General features: G+C 41.4%; 1 protein-coding gene across 2 annotated transcripts in view; it reads left to right on the forward strand.

Annotated features, from left to right (window-relative positions):
• mAChR-A (muscarinic Acetylcholine Receptor, A-type) overlaps positions 1-27,344 on the forward strand; it is a 387,414-nt gene that overhangs the window by 354,414 nt on the left and 5,656 nt on the right. For both annotated transcript variants that reach the window (XM_065232162.1, XM_065232163.1), the window contains exon 4: positions 16,254-16,431. In XM_065232162.1, coding sequence (XP_065088234.1) covers positions 16,254-16,431 — 178 coding nt within the window. The remainder of the gene's footprint in view (positions 1-16,253; positions 16,432-27,344) is intronic.

The following is a 27,344-nucleotide window of genomic DNA, read 5'->3' on the forward strand; positions in this document are numbered from 1 at the left end:
TTAGTACAAGTTTTCAAGTAGTTTCATCACTTAAATTTGTTTTGACACATAATCTTTATGTGATTTTGTGGTGCAATTCCCCATTATGATATCACATGAAAGTTATGTAAAATTCTAATGAATAATTTCCATTGGATATGTGATTTATTCTTTGAGTGTGTTCTTCTAAAATGAGTAAATTTTCGTTGATTTTTGTCATATTCTAAAATATTTATAAGACACGGAAAACTTTACTCATTCTACAAGTAAACTAAATCTTAAATTTGAGTCGATCTTATGTAGTGTGGAAATCCGTTAGTTACTTAATACTGGTTCTTTGCACGCCAGAAGCGGGGAAACGAGCACATCTTAGTGAGGGATTCAACTTTTCACCACCTAAATATAGAGAAATCGACAATCAAAAGAGCAATTTATTAACTCATTAATACGATTCTAAACACTTCGTGCTCAAAAAGTGTTGATGAATCAGGATCAGGGTTGCTGAAACGAAACATATTCATTACATTTTGCACAATAATTACAGCACCAGCTTTTGTGATTTTTGCATGTTCAATCTCTGGAAGAAACAATATTTGCCCGGAGATTTGGCTACATAATTGATGGCCAAACGTGACCAAAACCAAGACCAAACGATAGGTGTCATCGATGTGATCTTCACCAGATGCCTGAGATTGGGGAAGTCTGTTGATGTAGCGATGGAAATTACTAATGACCTTACTAATGACATATGCGTTTCCGTACTTCCTATAATGTGTGTAATGCGCTATACTTTCACCTCAAAATTTCAAGAGCACAGCTGCCACAAAACATACAACAATGAAACTGGAACTTCGCATTTGATACAGCAGACAGGAAGGTCCAATTTCATGAGTGATGTCACATCTGTGTCCAAAATTTGTTCTCTAGAACACTTGAAGTGATAGGGCATTTCAGCCATCAGCAGCCAATTTGTGGACTATTTAAGAAATCACCTTTAATGATTTTTGATCATACGTTTTTCGAACAGATTTATCAACCAAAGTGTTAAGGGTGGATCAGCAAACATGTAATGATCTTATCTTGCAAACTGAAGTACGCCTACGAATATCAATTTTACCATCGAATAGGAAAGAATTTTCTCTAGCCGACGGTGTTGTTGATTTGGAAAGGTGAGCTTTGTGAGATTGGTTGAGATTTCACGACGTTCCTTTCTTATAAACAAACGGGTGTCATCGTTACCTGTCATGATAATTATGGAGATGTGACCCGATATAAGAGATATGGCTGATAAAAATCAATATTATTTGTTTTAAGATATTTAAGCACGAATATATCGGATTAATCCGATAAAATGGATTTCTCCGACTATAAATCAATAAATCCAACTTTAGAGTAATTTTTGGCAAATTTTGAATACATCTTGGACTTTCTTCCCCCTCGATTTCATTCACTTTTTCAGTGACAGTGTCTATAGACAGTCAAGTTATAGACGACCAACGTGAGTCGACGTATCGAAACAAACCGTCAAACCATTGGAAAATGTTCGTTTTGGATACAAAATGGCAGCACATTGACAGGTTTATAACTTTCAACGTCTATAACAGTGACAGCTCGTTCGTGTGGTGGATTTGAAAACGCGGAAATTTCTAATGCGTTTTGCAAAATGCATCGCACGTGTTGTTTGATTAGAGATGTTTAACAGTGTAAAACAATAAATTTTAAAATTTTCCCTTCATTACAAAAGTCTGTAAATATCTGTGAAAAAAACTAAAAATTCTGTAAATGTCTGCAACGAAAAAAATGTCTGTGAAAAAAATAAAAGTCTGTAAATTCACAGACATGTCTGTAAATCTGGCATCTCTGTACGACAGTAAATGTCCTAATTCCGACGGTGGTGATAAGTGCATGAAATATGAAGGTGGAAGTCACAATATAAGATGTTTCAAACACATTTAAACTATTGAGACGAAAATCTTGCGCCTGTTCCAATACAATTCTTCTAGTAATAAAAAATGGCATCAGATTTTCCCACGAAAAGTTCCCGGTGGGTTGATCAGTAAACGTTTCTTCTTAATCATAAATGTCGCCCACTGCTGAACTGCACCGGTTGAATACGAAACGAATCGCTTGCTTGTCGCTAATATCAATTTTCAAAATACTTTTCTAGTAGGGTGCCCCTAGAATTGTAGATAAGGCTATTAGAAACATACATTAGCTTAGATTATATGAAAGAGAAAGCAATTTTTAAGAGCTACTTCCAATGCACAGTGGTCCAGGAAGCAACATTAGGTGGAATAAATAATAACTCGAACAATATTAGAGATAGCGTATTAATGTCTCGTAAACATTTTCTTGTGAGCTCTATTCACGCAAAAGTGTCCTAAATGCCAAATTCTATCAGTAACGTAATTTTGTAAACATTTTTTATTTCAATAGATAGAGGAATTAAATGTTTTACAAAGTTTTGAACTTACTGGCAACAACGCTCTGAACGAAACCCCACCCCCAAGCTCATCACCTGATCCTGATTCTGGCAATGTACCCCTCTAACCTCGGGTAAACCGCGAGTATTCGGCCCAACTCCTATTAGACATAGAAATAAGTGAATTTGTTTTTAAATCAAATGAACAATGAATTACCGGCTTCGTAAATCTAAGGCGGTTGAGCGTTCCAAATAAACGAACTAAATGAAAAAGAAAATGAAATTCGTAGAAAAACAATATTTTTGGGACACCCTATTTTCTAGGCATCAAACGCCAAATGTTCGATGGCAGCAACAGCTCAGCATCCTTGGAATGCACGATGGAATTCGGCTCTTTCTCTCTCTCTCTCTCTTTCTCTCGCTCGAGTGGCAGCTCGCATTTACAATTATGATCACGTAAATCTTTTTTCTCGCTTCGTTCGCTTCCCAGCCATGTTGCAATGCAGTCACTAAAGCAGGTACGCATCGTTGTCGTGGGTGGTGGTCCCTGGCAGGATGGGTTACAACTTGAGATTGTCAGGTTACCTACGCCGAAACTTGAGACACACAGTCTTCTCGACTGCTTTATCTATGAGAAAGGCGACCCATAGCGAAAGTAGAAGACATATTTTTTTTTCTTGTTTCTCGATGCTTTCCTGTGAATGTTCCACTCAAATTGAAGTAAAAGTATAAGAGCTTAGATTTCTAGGAATGCCACCGGAGACAACGTGCCAGTGGAGCAATGGAGAGGAGTGAACTGTCGAAAGCACACAATTCCAGTCGGGTAGTCGGGGCGTCAGGTGTCAACTGGAGGAGTTCGAACAAATCATTGAGTGATGGAAAAGAACGTAGTTGGAAATTTGCAGTGATGGAAAAAATGAGAAGCTGCATTATAGGACAGTTGATACATTTAGTGAAAAATAGGAAAATATTGTTGCTTTTACTGCATGAAGTGATGTTCACATTAGGTCTTGAAGTACCAAACTGAGACAAATATTGCAGAGACCACCCAACAAACAATTTTAGCTGCAGATTAGCTTATACTGCCAAAATTTGCCTTATGCAGCTAATTTTTGCCTGTATAAGCTGAGTTGCAGCTTAAATTGTTAGTTGGGCAGTACTCTTTCACTAGTGTAATTAAAAATAAGTTTATATATTCTTGAAAAAAATATTAGCTTTCTGAAAAACGCAGGGAAAATCAGGAAAACTCTGGTGAAAATTTCAAAATGGTGTCTGTTACCAGTTTTGAGCTTCTCGTAGTGACCAAATTTAGTGCAACTTGTCCCAAAAAAGCAAAATGTGAAGGCATTGAAAGCTTACTGAGCAGAAAATCATGAGTTCAATCCCAGGCCGCATCATATTAAGCAGTTTAAGAGTGCTTGCTTATTGAGTGTTTTGTTGAAACTTGTCGTCATCATCGGTGCCGGGTTTGAATTGTTACAACAACAACTCGATCATAGGTGGTGTGATGTGATGTGAGGGGCTCGGTGGCCTTTGCTTACTGACCAGAAATTCATGGGTTTAATCTCAGGCCCCTTCATATTCAAGAGTCGTTAGTTGCTTTTTTGACGTAGACTGCGTCTAACGGGAAGGTACTTGGGATAAATCAAAAATCTAAAAATGCGATCGTCACGAAAAGGTGTAAGGTTTTGAACACTAATAACTTTGTCATTTATAGATGAAATTAAAATCCAAACACACCAATCGATAGGAAACAATTCTCGTAACCTGTTACAATAAACATTTTTTTTTCAATTTTCATAAAAACAGGTTTAAAATGTACAAATAAAAAGTGATAATGTTATCACTGTTTTCATGAAATAATCGTTCTCCCAAAACCCGGTCGTGATAATGGAGTACCATTTGGTTGCACATCGTGCTGCTTGAATCTGAAAAGTTATAAAACAGCGCTGCTAATGTGCCTCAACAGTCAGTGACACCCCCGTAGTAGAATATCGGCTGATGAAGTGATAGCAGCTATTAGAAGCACTAAAAACATGAAGGTCGCGGGTATGGATGGTGTAGTCAACCTCGAGTTGAAAAACTTGAGTATTGACTTCTTCAACCATCTTACCCTTATCTTCAACAAATTTTTGGAGCTTGGCTACTTCCCTGCATGCTGGGATTCCATTACACAAGCCTGGCAAAGATCCTACCAGTGCGAAAAGCTATCGTCCCATCAGCCTCTTGTCCTCTATCTCGAAGCAATTCGAAAAGTTGATACTCAGCCGTCTGCTGGTGTTTTCAAATGATAATAATATCTTTCTCAAAGAGCAATTCGGGCTAAGGAAAGGCCACTCTACCATCCACCAACTCGCACGGGTTACTAACATCATCAAGCGGAATAAAATAAGCGACGCCGGTAGTGTAGTGGTAAGCATGATTACCTCTCACCCCAGCAGGCCTGAGTTCAATCCTAGTCGGCGCAGCCGGGATGTTCTGAGGCATAACATCTCTGATCACGCCGGGAAGTATCCAGGTGCGGAAGCTGCCTCCATGGCGTCGGTAGCATTGGTGCTCAGCACGGAAAACAAGATCGACGGAAAACAAATCAAGGAAAAAAAAGCGGAATAAGTCCGTTTCCAATACATCTGCTATGGCATTGTTGGACGTTGAAAAGGCGTTCTACAATGTCTGGCATGATGGTCTAGCGTACAAGCTGCATCGATACAACTTTCCGATCTACCTCGTGAAGATCATCAAAAACTACTTGTCGGGCAGATCATTCCAGGTCTACTTGAACATTGTCCCCTCTGATACGTTCAACGTTGATGCAGGGGTCCCTCAGTGTAGCCTGCTTGGGCCTATCCTATTCAACATCTTCACATCATACGTTCCTCCCCTGCCGGAAGGTGGTGTCCTGTCAATGTTCGCAGATGACACCTCCATCATCTATAAGGGACGAGAAGATTTGTATCAATGCAGCTAAAACACAAACTATGCTGTTTTCACGCTCAAATTCACCTCGGCTTGTTCCGCCTGCTAACGTCAAGATCCATCTTGAAAGCACTCCCATTGAATGGTCGAGTGAAGTATTCTACCTTGGTTTCACCCTCGATAGCAAATTGCTATTCCGATCCCACGTGGACAAGATCAGGTTGCTCTACCCTTTGATAAACAGGAAGTCCACCCTGTCCCTCAAAACAAGCTTGCTGTCCACAAGCAGATCATTCTGCCGGTTATTGAGTATGGTATGCCAATCTGGGAGAGTTGTGATAAGTGCCACCACCTAAAGCTTCAGAGGATCCAGAACAAGACCCTCAGAATGATCCTTAACAGTCCACCGCGAACTCGTAATTCTGAGATTCACCACCTGGCCGGTCTTTAAACACCCGAGGAGCGAAAGATTTCCACGCTGGAAAGGTTCAGAGTTCCCTGTCTGCGATCAAACAACCAGATCATTCGTGATTTGGCAACCTAGCTTAAGTAGTTAGGCAGGTTCCTGTGCTCAAGTAGGTAGGTTATCATGTGCCTCAACTCATTTCGCTTCGGACGCCGGGTGATCAGGTAGCAGCAGCAGCAGTAGCAGTAGCAGCAGTAGGAAGGCGGTTCATGTCAATCGCGCAGCGTTCGAGTTTTGCACCTCGAACTTTGCGCGTCGTTCCCGTCGAGATCACTGGCTGCTGGCAGCGGCGTCGCATCGATGGCACAAGCGCTCCTTGCCTGAATGGTAACTACAAATCCCGATTACTTTTTCGAAAGGACATATCAGCTTTTGTAAACAACGCATTTTATCGTCGGTTTGGCATAACTGATAGCTCGCCTCACATACCAACACCACTATATCAGGTTTCTTCTATCTGATGGTAGTGTTAGCATGCGTGGGTGAGCTACCAGTTACGCCAAATCGTCGATCAAATGCATTGTTTACATAAACTGATACGTCCCTTCGAAAATGTAATCGAGAAATACTTCTTGGGCTGTGTACCAATTGCCGAGTTAAATTTAACTCGTTGTTAAGCGTGACATTTCGAAAGTTACTTTCAATGTTTGAAAATGCCTGAAATTGATCTGTTTTCAAACAAAACTCAGCCACGGTTACTAAAATTTAACTTCTAGTCGGTCCAAAATAACCGCGCTCGTCACTTTTAACCACGAGTTAAATTTAACTCGCCCATTGGGACACAGCCTTGGAAGTAAAATTAGAGCCATCCATAAATTACGTATATTTTTTTGACCATCGTAGCGTGTTTTGCAATACACCTAATGTAGGTCCCAACTTCTGAAACCCCTCTCCTCCCTCAACTACTACGTTATTTATGAAAGTTCCCTAATCATTGGGCAACAGTGAAAATCAGCAGCACACACCACACAAAATGGGTTGGAAATTTAGGCGAAATTTCGGTATTGATCGTCAGTATCTTGCGATCAGAATATTTTAGCATGAAATCCCTCAATTTAATTCTCGGTACATCTTTAATCTATTGCTTGAAGAAAAAAAAAAATACTAAATATAGTTTTTTTTTAAGATTTCGTGCGTTTTATGTTTCTGTGGTGAAAAAAAAAAAATGATTTCCCTACACAGATTACAGACTCCTGTACCAAGCACTGAAATTATCAGACAGTGCCTCTTTTTATGCTTTTAGATTAGCTATGAAAGTCCATCCTACATGGAAAATTATGCCATAGAACGGTTTATAAAATCCCAGATTTTTTGCTGATGCAGGCGAGGCATAGCGAGCCGTTCGATTTTATAATTTTCCAAGTAGGAGGGACTTACAATGCGTATCTTTTAGCAGTACCGTCGAGTTTTTTTTTCAGTGCTAGATACCCAACAAACAATTGCCTATTGAAGAAACGACTTCTTGACGATATTATTCAACTGCATGCTTAATAATACTTGTACTATTTTTAATAATAACTTCTGTTCAGGCTTTGTTCACACAAATCTGGAGCATTTATTCAATCACAACATGAGGTATGTTGAGAAGCTTTTATTCGACTTACAAAAGTTGTAAACAGAGCTTATTCGATCAAATTTTTGCATATTCAGCGTCTTAAAAAATAAATCAAAACGGAAAGAATCCGGGCTGCCTTGTTCCATGTTCCTCGGAGATGATACGACCTGCAGCGAAAGTGAAAAATGCAGCTTGTTTGCTCGTCAATTCAAACAAGTCTTCCACGATTTTTCCGCTTCACCGACACAGGTGTTGGTCGCAACCTCCGGGATGCCACGTGATGTTTTTAGTTTTGACATACCTCACATCACTGAAGACATGGTGATAGCCGCAACACGCAAAATGAAGAACTCATTCGCCGCTGGTCCTAACGAAATTCCCTCGTCAGTTTTAAAGCGATGTGCAGTCAATCTCTGCCTTCCACTTGCGCGACTTTTTAATTTCTCGGCACAGCAAAGTGAATTCCCCTCCCGCTGGAAGCTTTTCTATCTGTTTCCAATTCACAAAAAAGGAGACAAACGGAATGTCGCTAATTATCGTGGGATTTCCTCCATGTGCGCCTGCTCTAAACTTTTTTTTCCTTGATTTGTTTTCCGTCGATCTTGTTTTCCGTGCTGAGCACCAATGCTACCGACGCCAGGAAGACAGCTCCCACACCTAGACCCTACCTATCGACCCATCAACTCATGAACCGGGGACCAACGGCTTTACTTCCCGGAAGGCGTGATCAGAGATGTTATGCCTCAGAACATTCCGGCGGCGCCGACTGGGATTGAACCCGGGCCTGCTGGGGTGAGAGGCAATCACGCTTACCACTACACCACCGGCGCCGCTGCTCTAAACTTTTCGAGATTATTGTAAATGATGCTCTGTGTATGTGCTGTAAAAATTATATCGATACGGACCAACATGGTTTTTACCCCAAGCGATCGGTTTCCACGAACCTGGTGCAGTTTACCTCTGACTGTCTGCGAAGCTTGGATGCTGGATGGCAAGTTGATGCTGCATACATGGACTTAAAAGCCGCTTTTGACAGGGTGGATAATGAAATCCTGCTTGCTAAGTTGAAGATACTAGGTGTCTCGTCTACGGCTGTGAAATGGTTCAGATTGTACTTAGTGAATCGCTCTGTACGAGTCAAGATTGGCGCGACGGAATCAAATGTTTTCTCAAACAACTCGGGAGTCCCGCAAGGCAGCGACCTCTGCTGTTTTCGATCTTTTTAAACGACATCGCTCTGTTGTTACCATCTGGATGTCGTCTTTTCTACGCATATGACGCCAAAATCTATAAAATTATTAAAACAAAAAAAAACAAACCAATTACACTAGTTTACAGCATTTTTGAACTCGGTAAGGTGATGATCATTTCCAATGCAAAATCCTACGCTGAATTCAATGCCGTGGTCAGAAAAAATTAAAGTAGAGCCATTTTTGAGATATACAAAAATTTTGATTTTTTGAATTTTGGACAAAAGTACGATTATTAAAATGTCAATATCTTTGGAACTAGTGCACCAATTTTAAATCTTTTTTTATGAAAATGAAGCTAAATAAGTTTGCTATCGTTCACTAGAATATTATGTCTTAATTAAAAATTTAATTTTGAAGTCATTTAAAAATTTACAGCATTTTTTTTTATTTTTCCTGTGAATTTTCCACAAAAATCTTGTTTTAATCAACATTTTTAATGGGATAAAAAGATTCAAAAAATCATTCCATAATTATTTCTTAAAGTCCATTCAAAACCGGAGAAAATGAGCCTTTAATGGATGAAATCGGGTGGAAATTGTCGAAGTTATGAGCATTTACATAGATTTTAAATCCTGATATGCCTTAATCAAATTGATATGTAGAGAAAAGAATCTCCCATGAAAACTTTACATGCGATTTGGATGCTTATGTATTTGGATGTATTTCAGCAACATTTTTAAGTGTTTTACAAAAATGCTCATAACTTCGACAATTTCCACCCGATTTCATCCATTAAAGGCTCATTTTCTCCAGTTTTTAATGGACTTTAAGAATAAATTATGGAATGATTTTTTGAATCTTTTTATCCCATTAAAAATGTTGATTAAAACAAGATTTTTATGGAAAATTCGCAGGAAAAATAAAAAAAATGCTGTAAATTTTAAAATGACTTCAAAATTAAATTTTTAATTAAGACATAATATTCTAGTGAACGATAGCAAACTTATTTAGCTTCATTTTCATAAAAAAGATTTAAAATTGGTGCACTAGTTCCAAAGATATTGACATTTTAGTAATCGTACTTTTGTCCAAAATTCAAAAAATCAAAATTTTTGTATATCTCAAAAATGGCTCTACTTTATTTTTTTCTGACCACGGCATTGAATTCAGCGTAGGATTTTGCATTAGAAACGTTGGTCAACCACTAAAGTTCACACTTTTTATGTTGTTTTGTAAACTAGTGTTATGTTTGACTATGTGCTCTTTGGACGTTGCATTGCCCGTGTAGAACAAATAAAGGATCTCGGTGTTACTCTGGACTGCGGGCTCACCTTCAAATCAAAATCATTTCCCGAGCCAATCGCCAACTGGGTTTTATTTTCAAAATTGCCGATGAGTTCCGGGACCCGTTATGCCTCAGATCACTTTACTGCTCACTTGTGCGGTCTATATTAGAATCAAATGCAGTTGTATGGTGCCCTTTCCAAGCCACTTGGATCGCTAGAATCGAATCTGTTCAACGAAAGTTTGTGAAATATGCTCTTCGTTTCTTGAACTGGTGTGACTCATCGAACCTGCCACCGTACGAGGAGCGTTGCCGTCTTCTGGGCATCGAACCGCTAGTGGTGCGACGGACGGTCGCTCAAGCTATGTTTGCTGGAAAGCTTCTCACGGGTGACATCGACTGTCCAACGTTGCTGGCCCAGCTAAATATGTATGCTCCTGAGAGACCGCTTCGTCAACGCGAATTTCTGTTTTTGGAGCCACGAGGCAGAAATTATACGCAGAATGAGCCAATTCGTGCAATCAGCCGACAATTTAACTACTTTTATTGCGAATTTGACTTTAACGTATCAGAAAATGTGTTTCGTCACCGGTTACTTGACCGTTTTCGTTTCGTTGACCATAACTATTTAGATTAAGTTTTATTCATTAACACATTAATTGTCAGTTGAATTATTAAATAAACAAACAAACAAACAAGTCTATTAGACATCTACTTCCTTAAACAGCGATGGGGTTAAGGTGTATTATGTATTATAGACGCTTGATTCTCATGTGAAATAATGTTTAATTAGACATTTATTAAGCGATTATTTAACTACAGGATAATTCATCCGAAAATAAGAACGGCACAGAGCAGGGTTGTTCTAGTTATTGATTGTTGTGTCATTATTTCTGTCGAAGTACACACCACCCACCACATATAACTAGAAAATTTATTACATACATACGTACACACACACAACATGTCATTAGATGGGATTCGAACCATGACCTTCCGATCACCAGCCGCTTGCCTTGTCATCTGAGCTATCCTAGAATACATCATATGGGTAGCTAAATTAGCAATAAAAGCTTGAATCTGAATACCGATCAGCACTCCCAGCAGGAAACTCTAGCTAATTCAAGGAGATGTGAGAAGGATTACTTCATTCATAGTGATTTTACACTCCATCTCTCTAATTTCGATGGAAAGGATGCTGGGCTATTCTTTTCGATAGATTGATGAATTGGTTGTTGTGAATGATACGATCTATGTTTAAGATTTAAATTAATTAGGCGTAGAAAATAAATAAAAAAGGGTTGAGCCTTTAATTGAACTCGCGACCTTCTACTTGGCAAGCGGAAACGGTAACCACTATGCTACCAATTGCGTTTTGTTGTTAGCATGAAACAGTGTTGTGGAATAATGAATGAATACGCCGTTTGTAAAGCATTTACAAATCAAACAATTAAAACATGGACGCATAGTGGTATAAGGCTATTATGCCGACTGTATTCACCTTCATTCAGCAATATTGTTAAGCAATGCAATGGAATCTAATAATGGACCTAGAAAACAATTTTTAGGCGTCTAATAAAGCATGTTCAGTGTTCACTCGGCTGTCGACAAAAGCAGACCACTCTCGATGTGTGCTACGCGATCGTCTGTTTTCTCGGCAGCAACCATTGTGTGGTCCTCCTCATTGTTCTTCATCAGCAGTTCTTTCGGTCGATGCGTCGTCGACTTTGGAAAGCAACCGTTTCGTGATGAGTGTGTGAGTGCTGACCACGTTTTACGTCCATTGTTGCAATGGACGCGCTCTGACCCTCGTTGGCGTACAACAATTTGCCATACAATGAAACTACTGGAAGCGGCTCCAGTTCTGATGGAGGAGGCTTTTTGGATAGCGGAAGATAAAGTGTTTATTGTGTTGTACCTTTTGACTATATTTTTAAGATGTATTGTATAGTGACCAAGAATCCTCGGCTCTGTAAAGTTAATTCGGTTGAGCCTTATCAAATAAATTAATTAACAAAAAAAATAAAGCATGTTATTAAATCAATTGATAACAGTCGAATTTATGCGTCAATGTATGTGCAAATTATATTTATTCAGTGTGTTATTAGATCAAACTTCTGGTGTTGAATCAGGAAGACAGTAATTGTTTGTTTAGCTTTTAATAAGTATAATAATCAAATTAGAGAAAACAGCGGAAAAAAGGCGCATCTATCGATCTGAATGAGTTTTTTTCAGCTCCTAACTTGACAACCCCTTTTATTCAGCATTGTTCACTGTTATAAAGCATTTATTCGACATATATGCTTATTTGTGACTTTGAATTGTTTGTTGGGTACTGAAATTCGGTAGTGAGTGTTCAAAAGGGCCTACTTCTAATGGTCGATTCTTTTCATCGATTTTCTCTTTACATTGCTACAGCTAAGCGAAACAATTCAGATTCTCTTCATCGACTTTCTCCTTGAATCCACTCGGCCCAGGTATATTCAGTACACATATCGATAAAAGAAGTTTTCATCTAGCATCTAATACGACGAATACAAGAAACGGTTATGTGCTCAAGTTATTAACGGAAGTGAACGTCGGCGAAGAGAATCGATCATGGCTTGTTCAGCTTGAATATTATTTGAAATATGTTCAATGTAGTGCTGTTACAGGTTGTATTGGTTATCAAAAGCAACAGCAAATGCACCGAGAAATGTTAATCCAAGCGAGTTATTAACAAAAGAGAAAATCGATCATCGCGGTTACATCTTTATGTATGCTCACTGTCGAATTTGTAATCTGTGATAGATATGGAAGTCACTTTTTTTCCCACCACAGAAACGCCCCCTACGTAAACCATGCAGTCGTTTCTTGTACACAACCCCACCATTTTTTTTTCTTACTGCGAACACGTCACTTTTATTCAGTTTACTGTCTGCAAAAACGAACCCTTTTATCCACCATACCAGTGATTTATCGTGGTAGTGCAGAGGATTTCTCGGCTTCAAACAAAGCTACAACATACCCTAGGAAAGTAAAATAATAACCTGATATCACCTTGAAAACAATTCTTGTTATTCCAGATATCATTTTGTTTTCATTTGCTATCGCATAACTAAATTTGGTATCAACCTCGACTAATTTTGTTCTCCGTTGTCTTCATGACCGAATATGAAATGATGCAAGGTTAATTCAAAACTTCAAATATAATCCGCATGGTAAAAAATAACCCTGCCAATCATCAGTGTAAGTCTTTTATACCAAATCGATCAAATAATTTGAAATTTGTTGAAAACATTTGCATGGATCACAGGATTTGTTATCAAGAGTATTCTTTTGTTATAATTGTTGTTATGTTGGCTGTTTACCCGATAAATGTAAGGCAAGGCATAACAAAATTATAACAACTGGAGTTTAAATTCGATATAATCTATCGCATTCAAAAAATATACATCCATAACAACCGTTGTTATAAATTAGATATAAAATTTGCCATATTTCAGGTATACAAAAAATATACATCCATAACAACCGTTGTTATAAATTAGATATAAAATTTGCCATATTTCTGGTAATGGCTATGCCGTTTCTTTTCACATTTTTCGAATCTAAATCAAATAATGAATTAGAATTCATCAAATGTAGGTCATTTTTATTAATTAAGAGTCATTTTTCTGGCTTCTTTTTCCATAATATGCCAGAATTGGCTTCATAATGTGTGGTGCTTCATCAGCCAAAGATTTTGCAGCAGCTTGTTTGTCTCCCCGATAAATGCAGAGTTCCAACAACCGATCTGAGAGAAAAATTGGTTGGTTTAGAAATTCTGAATGAATGAATGAAAAAATAAGGTTACCTCGCACATATTTCACTTTTTCCGGCTCAATTGGAACGCGTTTAATCGTGTTATGTGGCAGTTGAGCCCGATGATTAGTTGCCGTCGTTCGTGGATTACTAGAGGATCTTCCATCAAATCATGAGATTCCTATGGTGATGGAATTTCATTCATCATCTGGTTCAGAAGTAGTAGGTAGCCAATTTATTTCGGATCGCGGTCGGTAGATTTTTCCGATGACAAATCAGAAAAATAGGAAGATTTTTTACAAGCCGAATTCTTCGAAGGATGTGATGAACGATGTTCCGGATCGGTATTTATTATCTTATTAATTCAAGGTATACAAGACAGAGAAAATCCTATCTTCTTTCAGGAGCCTTCGAGTTACGATCAATCGGCAACATTTCATGACAACATTCGTGTCAAAGACATAATGTTTATGGCACAGAATTTTTACATAAGGCACAAGCTTACCCAAGTAGGTTTGGAAGACTTTATGAAAATTTTGATCTTTTCCCGAAAGCTTTACCACTTTTACCAATGCTGTCCCAGCTCCGAAAGGGTTTATTTTTGTGTGAATTATCCTTGTCGTCTTCTTGTTCAATAATGACAGCACACTAACAACCTATTTTATTTTAAGATATGAAGCTGCTCAACAACTTGAACCTCTATGCCCTGTGGAAAACTGTGGATCAATTAAAACGGACTTTTTTGTTACTTTTCCCATATAGCAGTAGATCAGATAATCTTTTTTGAAATATTCCAAAGAGATAGCTGAAGACACAGGTTATTCCTGAAAAAATTCACGATATAAGCCGTTTATGATTTAAACAATCATTGACAATCATTCGATAATCTTATCATTTCTTACTATCTATTCACAGATGGCTCTAATATTCGTCACTTAGAAACAGAACATTGTGGATAAACCTATATTTTGGAATCAATAATACATATTTTATGTATTGAAAGTAATTATAACTGACTTTGTTATAATTCTCATATGATGAGAAACTTCGCACAAATCACTTTTCACTTATATATCAAAATATAACACACGTTGATATAAATACCAATTAATATAATTTTGTTATGGCCTTCTGATCGGGTATTCAACCACAATAATAACATGTTCAGTTATCAAATCTTGATAACGGGTATCAGATCTTGTTATCAATTTGGTATATTCCTTTGCTCGGATATTCCTTCCTATTTCTTAGTTGACCTGTAGTTGGATGCGATAGCTCGATAGTCCCAGGCATCATCTGTTGGTTCTCTGTATAATTACAGTTGATCTGGCAATAACGGAGTAGTATCCGCGGGTGGACAATCATGCTCATGCTGTTATTTATTTACGTGTTGCTATACAACAGCACATACTCGTAAGTTGAAAGACGTAGCCGAAATATTTTATTCAGATTCCCACGCTATTCATGGCCCTACATAATTCACCTGTTGTTTTATGGCTCCATCTAGAAAAGGAAGGCATAAACGAATCATAAGATTCATGGATCCTCCAGTATGGTATTGTGGCATGGCCAGTTTGTATGACGTCATACTTACTCCGTGCATCACGCTATCGAGTTCACTGGGCAGAAATGCGTGGGACGTTTCTGGAAAAGCACGATGTAAGAGCATCATAATCATCAACATCATCAGCATCATCATCTTCCCAGAACACTAGCTACTCCGGCATCGAGATCTTTCTGCACTGCACTGAGTAAAAGTTGCCTGGCCCTTAATACTGGAAGGGTGACAATGATGGCTTGAAGCCTTCTGCACGTCCCAACTCGAATCTCGTGGCCTCTCACGTGCTCGTATGTGCCCTTTTTCTCCTAACAACGTGCTTACAAAAAAACAATAAACACCATGAGGATTTCCAAGTTATTTGGAATTCTTTGTCGTTGACTGTCGGTCATCCACCGGTCTCTTGGTTCTCGCTTAACCGAGGCCGTAAAGTTTCAAAGCCGGGAAACGCGCACGTTACTGGTTCGCTGACTCGGATGCTGCTGCTGATATCTAATAACGGAGGTTTTTTTTTTCATCCTTGAGGGCAAAGGAGAATAAAAAGAGCAAAAGTTTTCCGGTTCGCTATCTGTTCTGCCTTCCGTTTGGTTTGGGACTGTAGGTACCGCCGTAATTGCTGTAGCTGTGAGGCTCGTACATATGTATTTGTACGTGGGTGTACATTTTCCAAGCCACGGCTTCCGTTTGTACTTGGCGAATGAGTGATGGTTCTGTTTTGTTTTTCAACCCAACCCAACTGGACTTGCTGGCAGGCTGGTTGGGTATGAAACTTGGTTTTAGATTTCTATCTCTGCCGGCTGTGGGTGGATGGGTGGCTGTTGCTTTATATGGTGGATTTGGACGGTTTACTGTGCAACGATGGGAACGGTTGATACATATCTTTGTCTGTGTTGTGGAATGTTATTGCACATGAAACTTGGATCTCTGGAGGATGATGAAGCTTGTTTGCTCATGATTCAACAGTTTGTGAAATGACCGTATTTAATTTCGCTTCTTGACCAAATAGATTTTGATATCTTCGTACAGCTGCACTGGTATCGGGGGAAATGTTAATGATCTCTTCTTTCTCATTTCTTTTCTTTATTTCCGTTGACAGTGATGAGAACACGGCGGTCAATCACTCGGGAGCAATAGCGCAACTGACCAACGCCGAACCGGATGGCTGGCGGAGGCCCCGAAGTGAGTCGTCTGCCGATGTGGAAAGCGTCTACATGACCAACGCGGTCATCTCGGACTCGGGCTACGGGCACGGGATGCTCTCTCGGCGATCTAGTGTAAGTATACCGTTCATTTATTGCACTGCTTTTCAAATAGTCCAATCTGCTACAGGAAAAGTTTTTGAAGCCGCTGGTTTAACGTAAACGAAAGTAGAGGAAATGATGTCAAATTTTGACAGTTTTTGTCTCTCAAAGACTCACGTCACGCTTACTCAAATTTACCTTCCACGCAATCCTTTCCCAGGTGCTCGCTTCTTACACACATTCTTCTTATTTATTTGCTTATCAGATCTTTCTAATTTTTACAAACAATTAAAAAATAACTCACTTTTCTTTCTTACACTGTAATCACTACTTTCATACTTACGTACTTTTCATTCATTTGTTGATAACACACTAAATTTATTATTCAATAACCAATAATTCATTTGTCACTTTTCTTTTCTCTAATTCTTCTCCTACCCAATTATTTAACTCCTTTGAATACATTTTCACTTATCAGTTAACATATTCATCAGTTTTTGTTTGAGTCACTATACATAATAGGACAGTGGTTTTCAAACTTTTGTCAGTTACGACCCACTTTGAGACATTCCATAAGCTCGCGACCCACCAATATTGATTACAGATGTTGTTCGGTAAACATTACCGTAATAACTACTAAATGGCAGTAAAAAACCTTAGAACTGCATGATTAATACCTAAGAAACGACGCCAAATTTACCAAAAAAGTGTTATACTGTACAATACCAAAAACAATAAGTAAAACCAACTATTTTGCACAATCAGGCCTTCTTGAATGTGATATGGCCGTAGACCGGATTTACTACTACTTGAAAATACGTCTTAGCTTGATGAGAGACAAACTTGGAATGGCATTTTATTTCAGACTATGAGAATACATTTATTTGTAGGTTGCTTCGATTATTCGTCGCTTGGTAGTTTTCTACCTCCAACACTCCTCCTCGACGAAAGAATCATGGATGCATCTCGAAACCGCGTTTGCTTGATACGTTGAAGAGGCTGCGTCACCATGTCTGCAATCATTTCGTTTGTTGGAAGGTACTGTGGACTGATGATTCCTTGCACCTTCAGTTGACGCGCATAGTGGTACTTCGCGTCAACATGCTTTGAACGTCGCTCGCTGGAGTTGGATTCGAGTTGCTTGATGGCGCTCTGGTTGTCCTCGTTCACAGTAACCGGAAACTTGGTGTGGATTCCCAGATCGTTGAATAGACGTAATATCCAGCATAACTCCTCTCCGTTATAGCAACGTACCGTAAAACGGGGTAACATTGATAGTTTTTTAAAGTATATTCTAAATATTTTTTACAGCAATGACTGTTTTTGAAATTTTATGTTTTTAAAACAAGTACTGAGGATCCAAGAGTTAATTTGTTAGTAATATGTTGAACTAATTTTCGTTTAGCATTTGCACTATTTTTTTAGTTTTATGACCGAACTTCAGTATTTTGATTTGGGGTTGCTTTGATAATGCTCGATGAATGTAGACAAAATTGAGTGAAACTCAAACAATTTAGTTCTTTAAATATGAAACTTCGAATGAGTATATAATCAGAAAACTTCATAAGTAATAAGAATACAACATTGAATTTGTGATGGCTGTATCGGAAATACATTTCATAAGTGATGGTTTGAGTGTTTTTTAAAAAAGGCGAAAAACACGAAAATGGTTTTTTTTTTATATTTTTGTTAAATATGTAACGCATACTACACAAAAACTATATACCAAATCAACGGAAATACCCTAAGCTACAATATGGAACCAATGTTTCTTATTTGGAAAAAGCACAGCGATTAAATTTATTCTTTATATTATACTATCAAAGTTACCCGCATTATCAAAGATACCCCGTTTTACGGTACTCGGCTTCCGAACTGCTCAATGTTACGCAATCTTGTTTCCTGGAACACCATCCAATCATACCACCTGCATACCGGATCAGGTAGCCTGTGGTTGACTTGCGATCTTTGGTGTCACCAGCCCAGTCGGCATCTACGTACACCTCCAATTGCGTGGAATCGGCTCCCAGGATTAGCTCGTGGTCAATAGTACCTTTTAAGTAAGGATACGCTTCGCCTCCACCCAATCAGCCTGTGATGGGCAACTAAATTTTCTCCCCAGGATTGAAACAGCTGCTGCAACATCAGATCGAGTACACATGGCCACGTACAACAACCCACCAATCAAGCTGGCATACTGATGGTTATTGGGCAGCGGGATCTCCTCCTTTGGATGTAGGTGGCCTGGGTCCAATGGTATAGCGGATGGCTTCGCGTTTTCCAAACCGAATCTGGTCAGAAGCTTCTGGATGTAGGCTCTCTGACTTAGTGCAACGTGTTTCTCGGAACGGAAGACCTGGATACCAAGGAAGTGCTGGATATCCCCGAGCGACGTTACCGTGAAATATTGGTTCAGCTCATTAACGATAGCCTTGTAGTCGTTTTCAGTCTCGCATGCTATAATGAAATCGTCAACATATACAGCAATATAAGCGATTTTACCTCTATTCTGCATGACGTAGAGACAACAATCGTTCATGGACGGCTTTGTCCCCGTTTTGTCCAATTTGTGGTTCCAAATACGGGCGGCTTGCTTCAACCCGTACAATCCTTTGCGAAGACAACAAACCACGTTTTCTGCATCCGCTGTGCATCTAGGAGGCAACCGCATGTAGACGGGTTCTTGTAGCTCATCATTCAAGTACGCTGTCTTGACATCTGCATGTTTGATGAGAAGTTTCTTCTGGCAGGCGACGGAGAATAGTGTCCGGTACGTGGTTTGCTTCACCACGGTAGCAAAAACTTCGTCGTAGTCGACTCCATATTTCTGCGTAAACCCTTGAACGACAAGCCGCGCCTTGTACCGGATGACCCTTCCATTCTTGTCCGTTTTCTTTTTGAAGATCCAGCGACATCCAATGGTTTTCTTACCGGCCGGCAGCATGGTCAACTCCCACACGTTGTTCTCGTACATCGATTGAAATTCATCCTGTATGGCTTGCTTCCACATGTTTTTCTCCGGACCAGTCACAGCTTCTTGATAGGTGCGCGGCTCGTCATTGTCGTGATGTGCAACCCGACTGTTGGCACAGTAGCGTTGAGGTGGAATACCCTTCGTCACCCTGGTTGATAGTCGCTGTGTACCTACAAATTGCTCTACGTGGATTGGTACCGGCTCCTCCTGTGACTCACCTCCATCGAGTGCTTCTGCTTCATCAGCATCTTCGTACAGGCTTTCATCCGAATGTTATTCAACACCGTGGAGATCTTCCTCTTCCATGATTTCACGATCGATTGCTGGTTCAGGTTGTCTCAGCTCTTCCGGTGTATCCGTCTCACTACGGTTTTGATTGAATAGCGATAACGGAAAGAATAACGTACCTTCTTCCTCTGTGGAAATTTCCCCCGTGTCGATCATCGAAGGCAGGAATCGGGTATTCCGGCTAATCGTCACTTTGTTCGTCTTCATGCTGATGAAACGCCATGCTTTGTGTTGCAACGAGTAGCCGACAAAAGTAAGTTTTTCGGCTTTGGATTCGAGTTTCGATTGTTTGACTTCAGGAACAAATACGTATGCTGATGTTCCAAACACTTGCAGGTTCGAAACGTCCGGCTTGACTCCATGCCCAATCTCGTACGGAGCTTGATTAACCGCCTTCGTTGGCAACATGTTTTGCAGATGACTTGCTGTGTTGATTGCTTCTCCCCAGTAGCGATTATGCATACCTGCTTCCAAAAGCATACACCTGGCCATCTCCACCAAGGAACGGTTCTTTCTTTCTGCGACTCCGTTCTGCTGCGGTGAATATGCTGCCGTAAATTGTTGCTGAATACCTTCACGCTTGAGGAACGTCATGGTCTTCGAGCCACGATATTCGCTTCCCTGGTCGGATCTCAGCACTTTCGGCGGTCTGCCAAACTTCGTCTTCATTTTCTGCACATAGTCCTGGATAGCGTCAAATGTTTCTGATTTTTCTCGCATCAGATACAGCGTTGTGTACCGGCTGTGGTCGTCAATAAGCGTCAGGAAATAACGACGACCACCCGGGGTCACCATCCTCATTGGTCCACACAGGTCACTGTGTACCAGGTCCATCACAGCCGTCGTTTTCTTCGTTGCTTCCTTTGGAAATGGCAAAACCAAACCGCACTGCTTAATATTGATGCCCGTCGCCAATTGTCGTTGCTCCAGTTCTTGGACTGCCTTGACATCACGGGGACCGAGCTTACGGTGCCAGTCATGCAAACAGTTCTTCTTATTGCAATGCTCAATTGCCGCACCCTGCGTTCCTCCATCTGCAAGTGGTAGAGACCGTTGCCACGCCTTGCTACAGCCGCAATTCGTGTACCTTTGACAATCGTACAGCCATTGTCGTTGGACTCTACCGCTGCGCCTTTCTGGACGAGTTTTCCGACGGAAACGAGGTTCATGTCCAGATCTGGGACGTACAGGACACCGGTGAGCACGATTTGCTTTGCTTCGCTGTCTTTCCCGTAGCAATGGATCTGGCAGTTCCCCACACCTTTCACGAATGCTTTCTTCCCATTAGCGACAGTAACGAAACTTGGGATATCATCTCGTGGTTTCTCAACGGATACGAAAAACTTTCGATTGGCGCACATGTGGGAGCTGGCTCCAGAATCCACGATCCATTTCGTCACTGGTCCTTCACGAGCTCTGAAAACGAAATCCTCTTCAGTGGACTCCGTTTTTCTTGCATTTGCCTGTTGCTTGGCAAACTTCTTGGTTTCCTTGGCAACCGATTTTTCACTTCGAGAAACTTCATCCTGGCTCTGTTTCTGCCAAATTCTGCAGTCTCGCTTCTTGTGGCCGACCTTCTGGCAGTGGTGGTACACAATGGATTTCGATTTCCCGGCCACCTTCAATACCGCTGAATCCGCCGGAACAGTCCCTTTTCGCTTCTGCACCTCATTGATAATTTTATCCTTTACAAGCGCCAGCGTCAGCTCGTCCTCCGATCGATTTTCGAGGGTAATCGTCAGCGCGTCGAAAGAGCTTGGTAGACTGTGGAACACCAGGATTACCTGCAAATCGTCGTCGAGCTTCGTACCAGCGTTGACCAGTTTTTCAAACAAACTCTCGAATTCTACCAGGTGGTCCTCGATGTCGTCTCCTTCCTGGAACTTGAGATCGCAAATCCGCTTCAGCAGGTGAACCTTCGACGCTAGTGACTTCTTTTCATGTTGCTTCTCCAGATTCTTCCATAATTCCTTTGCGGTTTTCGTAGCCCGGATATGGCCGTGTTGACAGCAGCAGCCCAATGGTCGCACGCGCTTTCTGATCCCCTTCGCACCAGGCAAGCAGCTCCGCCGCGTTCGCTCGGTTTGCAGTCTCTTCCGGCTTGACTCTGGGCACGATGTAAATACTTCCATAGTCCTTCGCGAACCAGCAGGAATTCCACCTCCAGCTTCCAGGTTTCGTAGTTTTCGTTCGTCAGCTTCGTTATTCCGGATCTTTCCATCTTGAACTTCTTCAGGCCCAAAACCTCTTGAATGTGATATGGCCGTAGACCGGATTTACTACTACTTGAAAATACGTCTTAGCTTGATGAGAGACAAACTTGGAATGGCATTTTATTTCAGACTATGAGAATACATTTATTTGTAGGTTCCTTCGATTAATCGTCGCTTGCTAGGTTTCTACCTCCAACAGGCCTGTAGTTCCAGATACCTTCAAATCACTATGTAGCTTTTGAAATATTGCACGTAGGAGTGAACAATTTAGCTGAAGTATAGCTAAGAGTCATCGATGAAAAAGACTATGGCTGGTGTTTACATTCCATGTTCCAAGATGGCGACGAATGAAAAACACCTGCGACATCTGGCTTATCAATACGGTAACTTACGAAAAACTACAAGGGACAGCCCTATGGGGTTGTACACAATGGTGACGTAGGACTACGTGGTTTTATATAATAAATGTAATTTGTTAACTGCAGCAGGAGCTTGTGTTTTGTGTAGGAAAAGGAATTTGAGCGGGTTTCTCTCTGTTTAGACTCTTTTGAATGACGTGCTTGGCATAGATAGCTTACAGCAACTCAGGAAGAGCTTCTGATTCCGATCAATAGCGGTGCGGCTTCTTCCTCCTGATCAGCGTTTGTGGGCACCCTTGATAACTAGCTGCTTGCGGGAAGCCTTTCGTTGTGTACTGGAGATCACCACCACTCACCACGCTGTGATTGAATAAACACTGTTTGGTGAGACCCGATGGAATTGAACTTGGAAATCTGTGCTAGGGAAATCACTTTTCGCAGGCAATCGGTGATAATTTTAATTATCATAGCAACAGTTGCAATTTCGAATAGTGACATGTTGAAAAATAGTAAAGTCTTAAATTTGATGCGTAGGAATATTTCTGATCGATTGGTGATAAAATTATTGAAATTGGTCGAGGGGCAGCTGAGATATTAACGTTCAAAATCTTTCATAACTTTGTTACATGCTCCATTTTCGGATTTCACTAAGTGTACCGCCATATAGAAATCACAGATGTAGTCCTACGTCAAAAATAGCTGTGATAGCTGCGAACTAAAAGCAGCGAAAGTTTGTGCGATGCTGGCAGCAGAATTTGATGCTTGCTATCGTATGGTTGTTCTGCGTTTCCCAATCTGCCACCAATGCGAATGACCTTCTCTGACGAGAGCATCAAGTGGAACCACTTGATGCGAGATTTCATCGATACTGGTTCCAACTGTTGAAGCTGCTTCCACTCTTCGCTGTTGGCTTGTTGTTGAACCAATATGATGAGAAGACTCTCCGCTTCTAACATCTCTTCTATTTTCAGGAGAGTAGAATTTGGAAGTTCGCTGGATTGTTCTCGACAGTTTTGAAGAAAACGACGGCAGTAAGCGGCGAATTTTTCAACGAGCAGGTCGACGAATGACGGTTCGTTTGATGACGACGATACTGCTACGGAGATTCGACGTGCTTCTTCCAACGCCTTCAGAAGGTTGATCGTGTGTACTTCCAGCTACTGGCCAGCAATCTTGGGGTTGCCGAAGCCATTCAGGTTCAGTTATCCCATGTGAAATGCAGTCCGCAGGATTTTCTAGACCAGCGGCATGATTCCACGAGCATGTTCGGTTGGCAACCAACGTGTTCCAAGTAGAAAAAGATTCGTTGAGCCAGCAGAGTACGACGGTGCTATCGAGCCAGAAGTAGCATTTCGCGTCGAGATGGAGCGATGACTGGACCTTTTCGTAGAGTTGCGCTGCCAGTAGTGCTCCACTGAGCTCGAGTCGAGGAATCTATTGCCTTTTTAGAGGTGCTAGAGGATCTGACGTAGGCACAGGCTCCATAGGCAAGCTGCTAGGCATCAGCGAAGATGTGAATCTGGATCGTTGCAGGTTGCAGGTAATTTGCCCAATGGATGTGATACTCCATCGGTAGTTTCTTGTCCCAACTCGACGAAGATCCACAGTCGTCTTTCAGTGTCCACAGGTTCTGCATGAAGATCTTGGCAGCAGTTACTACAGGTCCCACTAAGCCAAGCGGGTCGTAGAGACGGGCAATGAGCGAAAGAGCGATTCGTTTAGTAACCTGCTGTTTCAAATGGCAGGTCGATTTTGTAGCGAAGGCAATCTGAGGCTGGTTTCCAATGTAGGCCGATAGTTTTGATGACCTGATCTCGATCGAGGTCTACGGAAGTCTTGAGTGCGCGATTCTCAGGTGTACTGCCTGAGTACTGCCTCATCGTTTGAAGCCAACTTGCGTAGTTGAAATTCGCCTTTGGCTAGGAGTGCTTCTAGCTGGTTCCGGAGTTCAATGACTTCTGCTGCGTTACTCCCGCCGGAAAAGAGATCTTCAACGTAGACTTCTATCTTTAGAACTTTGGCTGCAAGGGGAAAACGTTGACTTTCATCGTCGGCAAGTTGAATCAGCACCCGAGTGGCGAGGAAAGGAGCGCTGGCGGTACCGTACGTTACGGTATTCAGTTCGTATGTCTCCATCGGGTTGTCCGGTGACGGTTTCCAGACGATGAGTTGAACTCGGCAGTCACGACAAGAACATGACGGTACATCATCTTGGCATCGGCAACTACCATGACTTGATGCTTTCGGGAGCGCATCGTGATTGATCGGATGTCCTCTTGCACCGTTGGTCCAACCATCAGCGCGTCGTTGAGTGAAGGTCCGTTCGGGGTTTTACACGAGGCATCGAAGACGACCCGTAACTTCGTCGTTGTGCTTTCCTCGCGTATCACAGCGTGATGTGGAAGGTAATAGCAACAATCAATACGAAACTAACGATTTGAAATTGGCTCACTACTTGACTAGCCTATTGGTCCCAAGCAAATCGAGTAACGTACCCCATTCTAGTATAAATTCCAGTACTACACTATGTTTGTTTTGATTCGCTATGAAAGTTTGACAGATAAAATGAGGGGTTCGTGGATTTTCCTATGTTTCGAGGGGTGCATCGATTATCTTGGGACCGAAGATAGTACCAGAGCTGAGCCAAAAAGTTGAGCTCGTTTCTTCGGGAGCTTCTGGTCTTAGAGTTACCTCTATGGTAATAGTGCTGTACCTCTGGATCTTCATAATCATGAATGCGCTTCATGTGTCCGAGGTCGAGATGCTCGTCGATGAAAGCCTTGTACCATAGAGGTTACTCTAAGACTAGTAGGTCCCGAAGAAACGTGCTCAACTTTTTGGCTCAGCTCTGGTACCAACAATCAATACGAAACTAACGATTTTAAATTGGCTCACCACTTTAGTAGCCTATTGGTCCCAAGCAAACGATTAACGTACCCTATTCTAGTCGAAATTCTAGTACTACGCAATGTTTGTTTTGATTCGCTATGAAAGTTTGACAGATAAAATGAGGGTTTATTGGTTTTTCCTATGTTTCGAGGGGTGATTCGACAAGCTTGGGACCGAAGATAGTACCAGAGGTGAGCCAAAAAGTTGAGCACGTTTCTTCGGGACCTACTTGTCTTAGAGTTACCTCTATGCTGGTACTATCTTCAATCCCAAGCTAATCGATGCACCCCTCAAAACATAGGAAAATCCACGAACCCCTCATTTTATCTGTCAAACTTTCATAGCGAATCAAAACAAACATAGTGTAGTACTAGAATTTCGACTAGAATGGGGTACGTTAATCGATTTGCTTGGGACCAATAGGCTAGTCAAGTAGTGAGCCAATTTAAAATCGTTAGTATCGTATTGATTGTTGCTTGTACTGCTGGTGAAGGTCGGGGTTACGGATTAGACGACCTTGAAGCAGATGGAATCGACGAACAGCGATACGACCATAGAGGTAACTCTAAGACCACTGGGTCCCGAAGAAAATCATTATTATTTTTGGCTCACTCAGTACCAGAACAACGGTCCCAAGCAGTCCCAAGCTATTTCACTCACCCCTGCATGTTCTGCATGAATCCACACACCCCTGATGTTATCTGTCAAACTTTCATAGCGAATCAAAACAAACATAGTGTAGTAATAGAATTTCAACTAGAATAGGGTACGTTAATCGTTTGCTTGGGACCAATAGGCTACTAAAGTGGTGAGCCAATTTAAAATCGTTAGTTTCGTATTGATTGTTGGTACGACGGTTTTCGCTAACTTGACTTATGACGTCTTCCTTGAACGGTAATTGGACTACGTAGAAATACGACAGAAATGTTCCTCGCAGGCAGCTTCTTCGTCCGGGAGCCTTGAACAGGTCGAAAAAGATTTCGGCTACAATGATGACATCGATGGGATTGGTGCTGTCAAATGATGGATCTGCGAGTTGAATGCTGGGTGGCATATTTCAAGTCGAAGTATCGACGGAAGTAGCTGCACCTTGGGCAGAACGAGAAATTGGTGGAGTACGCACCAACTCGAGAGTGAATTGTGAATGAAAACTCTAGCCTAGCTTGAGGGGACGCTTGTCCGATTCCTGAGATTGGAAGATAGATTCCGTGATGAAGCAGCATTCACTTCCTGAGTCCAAAACAAATGGTGATGGTCTGAGCAGACGACACACTTCCGAAGAATGACCTGGTTGGCTCCGTGGCTCGAGACGGATCGCTGACTGGCTTCTTCTGAATGGTCGACGGTTGAGCTTCGATGGACTTTGCCTGGATGTATTGTCAGGTCCTTGAATGTGATTGCTGGATTGGTCGAAGAGTACTCCTCCCAATCTCGCCTTGTCGTCGGATCCAGTCGAATGCTGAGCATACGGATGAGCAACCTAATTGCTGCAGAACCTTGACGTTTGCCTTGAACTTATCCACCAGACTGTGGAGTTCCGTTGCCGTTTTCCTTTTGCTAGAAGCGAAATCGAAGAGAGTGTCTACGTACGCCTGCTTCAGCCGAGCAGGGTTTTGGAAGTGTTCCAGCAGAAGGTTCCATGCCACCGGGTAATTGTTCGCTCATATTGGGATTGTTTGGATGAGTTGAAGAGCTGTATTCGATAATGATGATCGGAGGTTATAAAACTTCTGGATATTCGAGAGACCAACCGCCGAGTGGACCAGTGACACGTACAAATCGTAGAAGTTTAGCCAGTTTTCCAGTTTGCCATCGAAGACGGGAAGTTTCGTCGGGCAAACGCACCTGCGATGCCAACGAAAGGAATTGCGTCTCTGATTGATTAGGAAACGGGTGAGTTGGTGTAACTGGAGCCCTTGACATGATAATAAGCGGACTCAAGCGACGTCCGCTCCTTTAGGTGGACCTCGATGGCAGCTTCATCGAGCGTCTCCAGCTCGCCCTGGACGGTATTGTAGTCTGACCACAACAGGTTCTCAAGATGGACAGGGACTTCGTCGGCCTGCGTATCCTCATTGTAGTCGTCTACGAAGGTCTTGATGAGGTTCAGTGACGTCACTAGACTCTTCAGCCGCATCTTTAGCGCCTTGATACGGCGCTCGGTCGAAATTGCAGCGAAATCTGTGCACAATGGACCAGCGTAGCACACAAACAGAAAGTAAT

The sequence above is a fragment of the Ochlerotatus camptorhynchus genome, unplaced genomic scaffold (assembly GCF_037179485.1).
Source record: "Ochlerotatus camptorhynchus isolate MF236.1 unplaced genomic scaffold, CSIRO-AGI_Acam_v1.1 ptg000364l, whole genome shotgun sequence".
Classification (NCBI taxonomy): Eukaryota; Metazoa; Arthropoda; class Insecta; order Diptera; family Culicidae; genus Ochlerotatus; species Ochlerotatus camptorhynchus.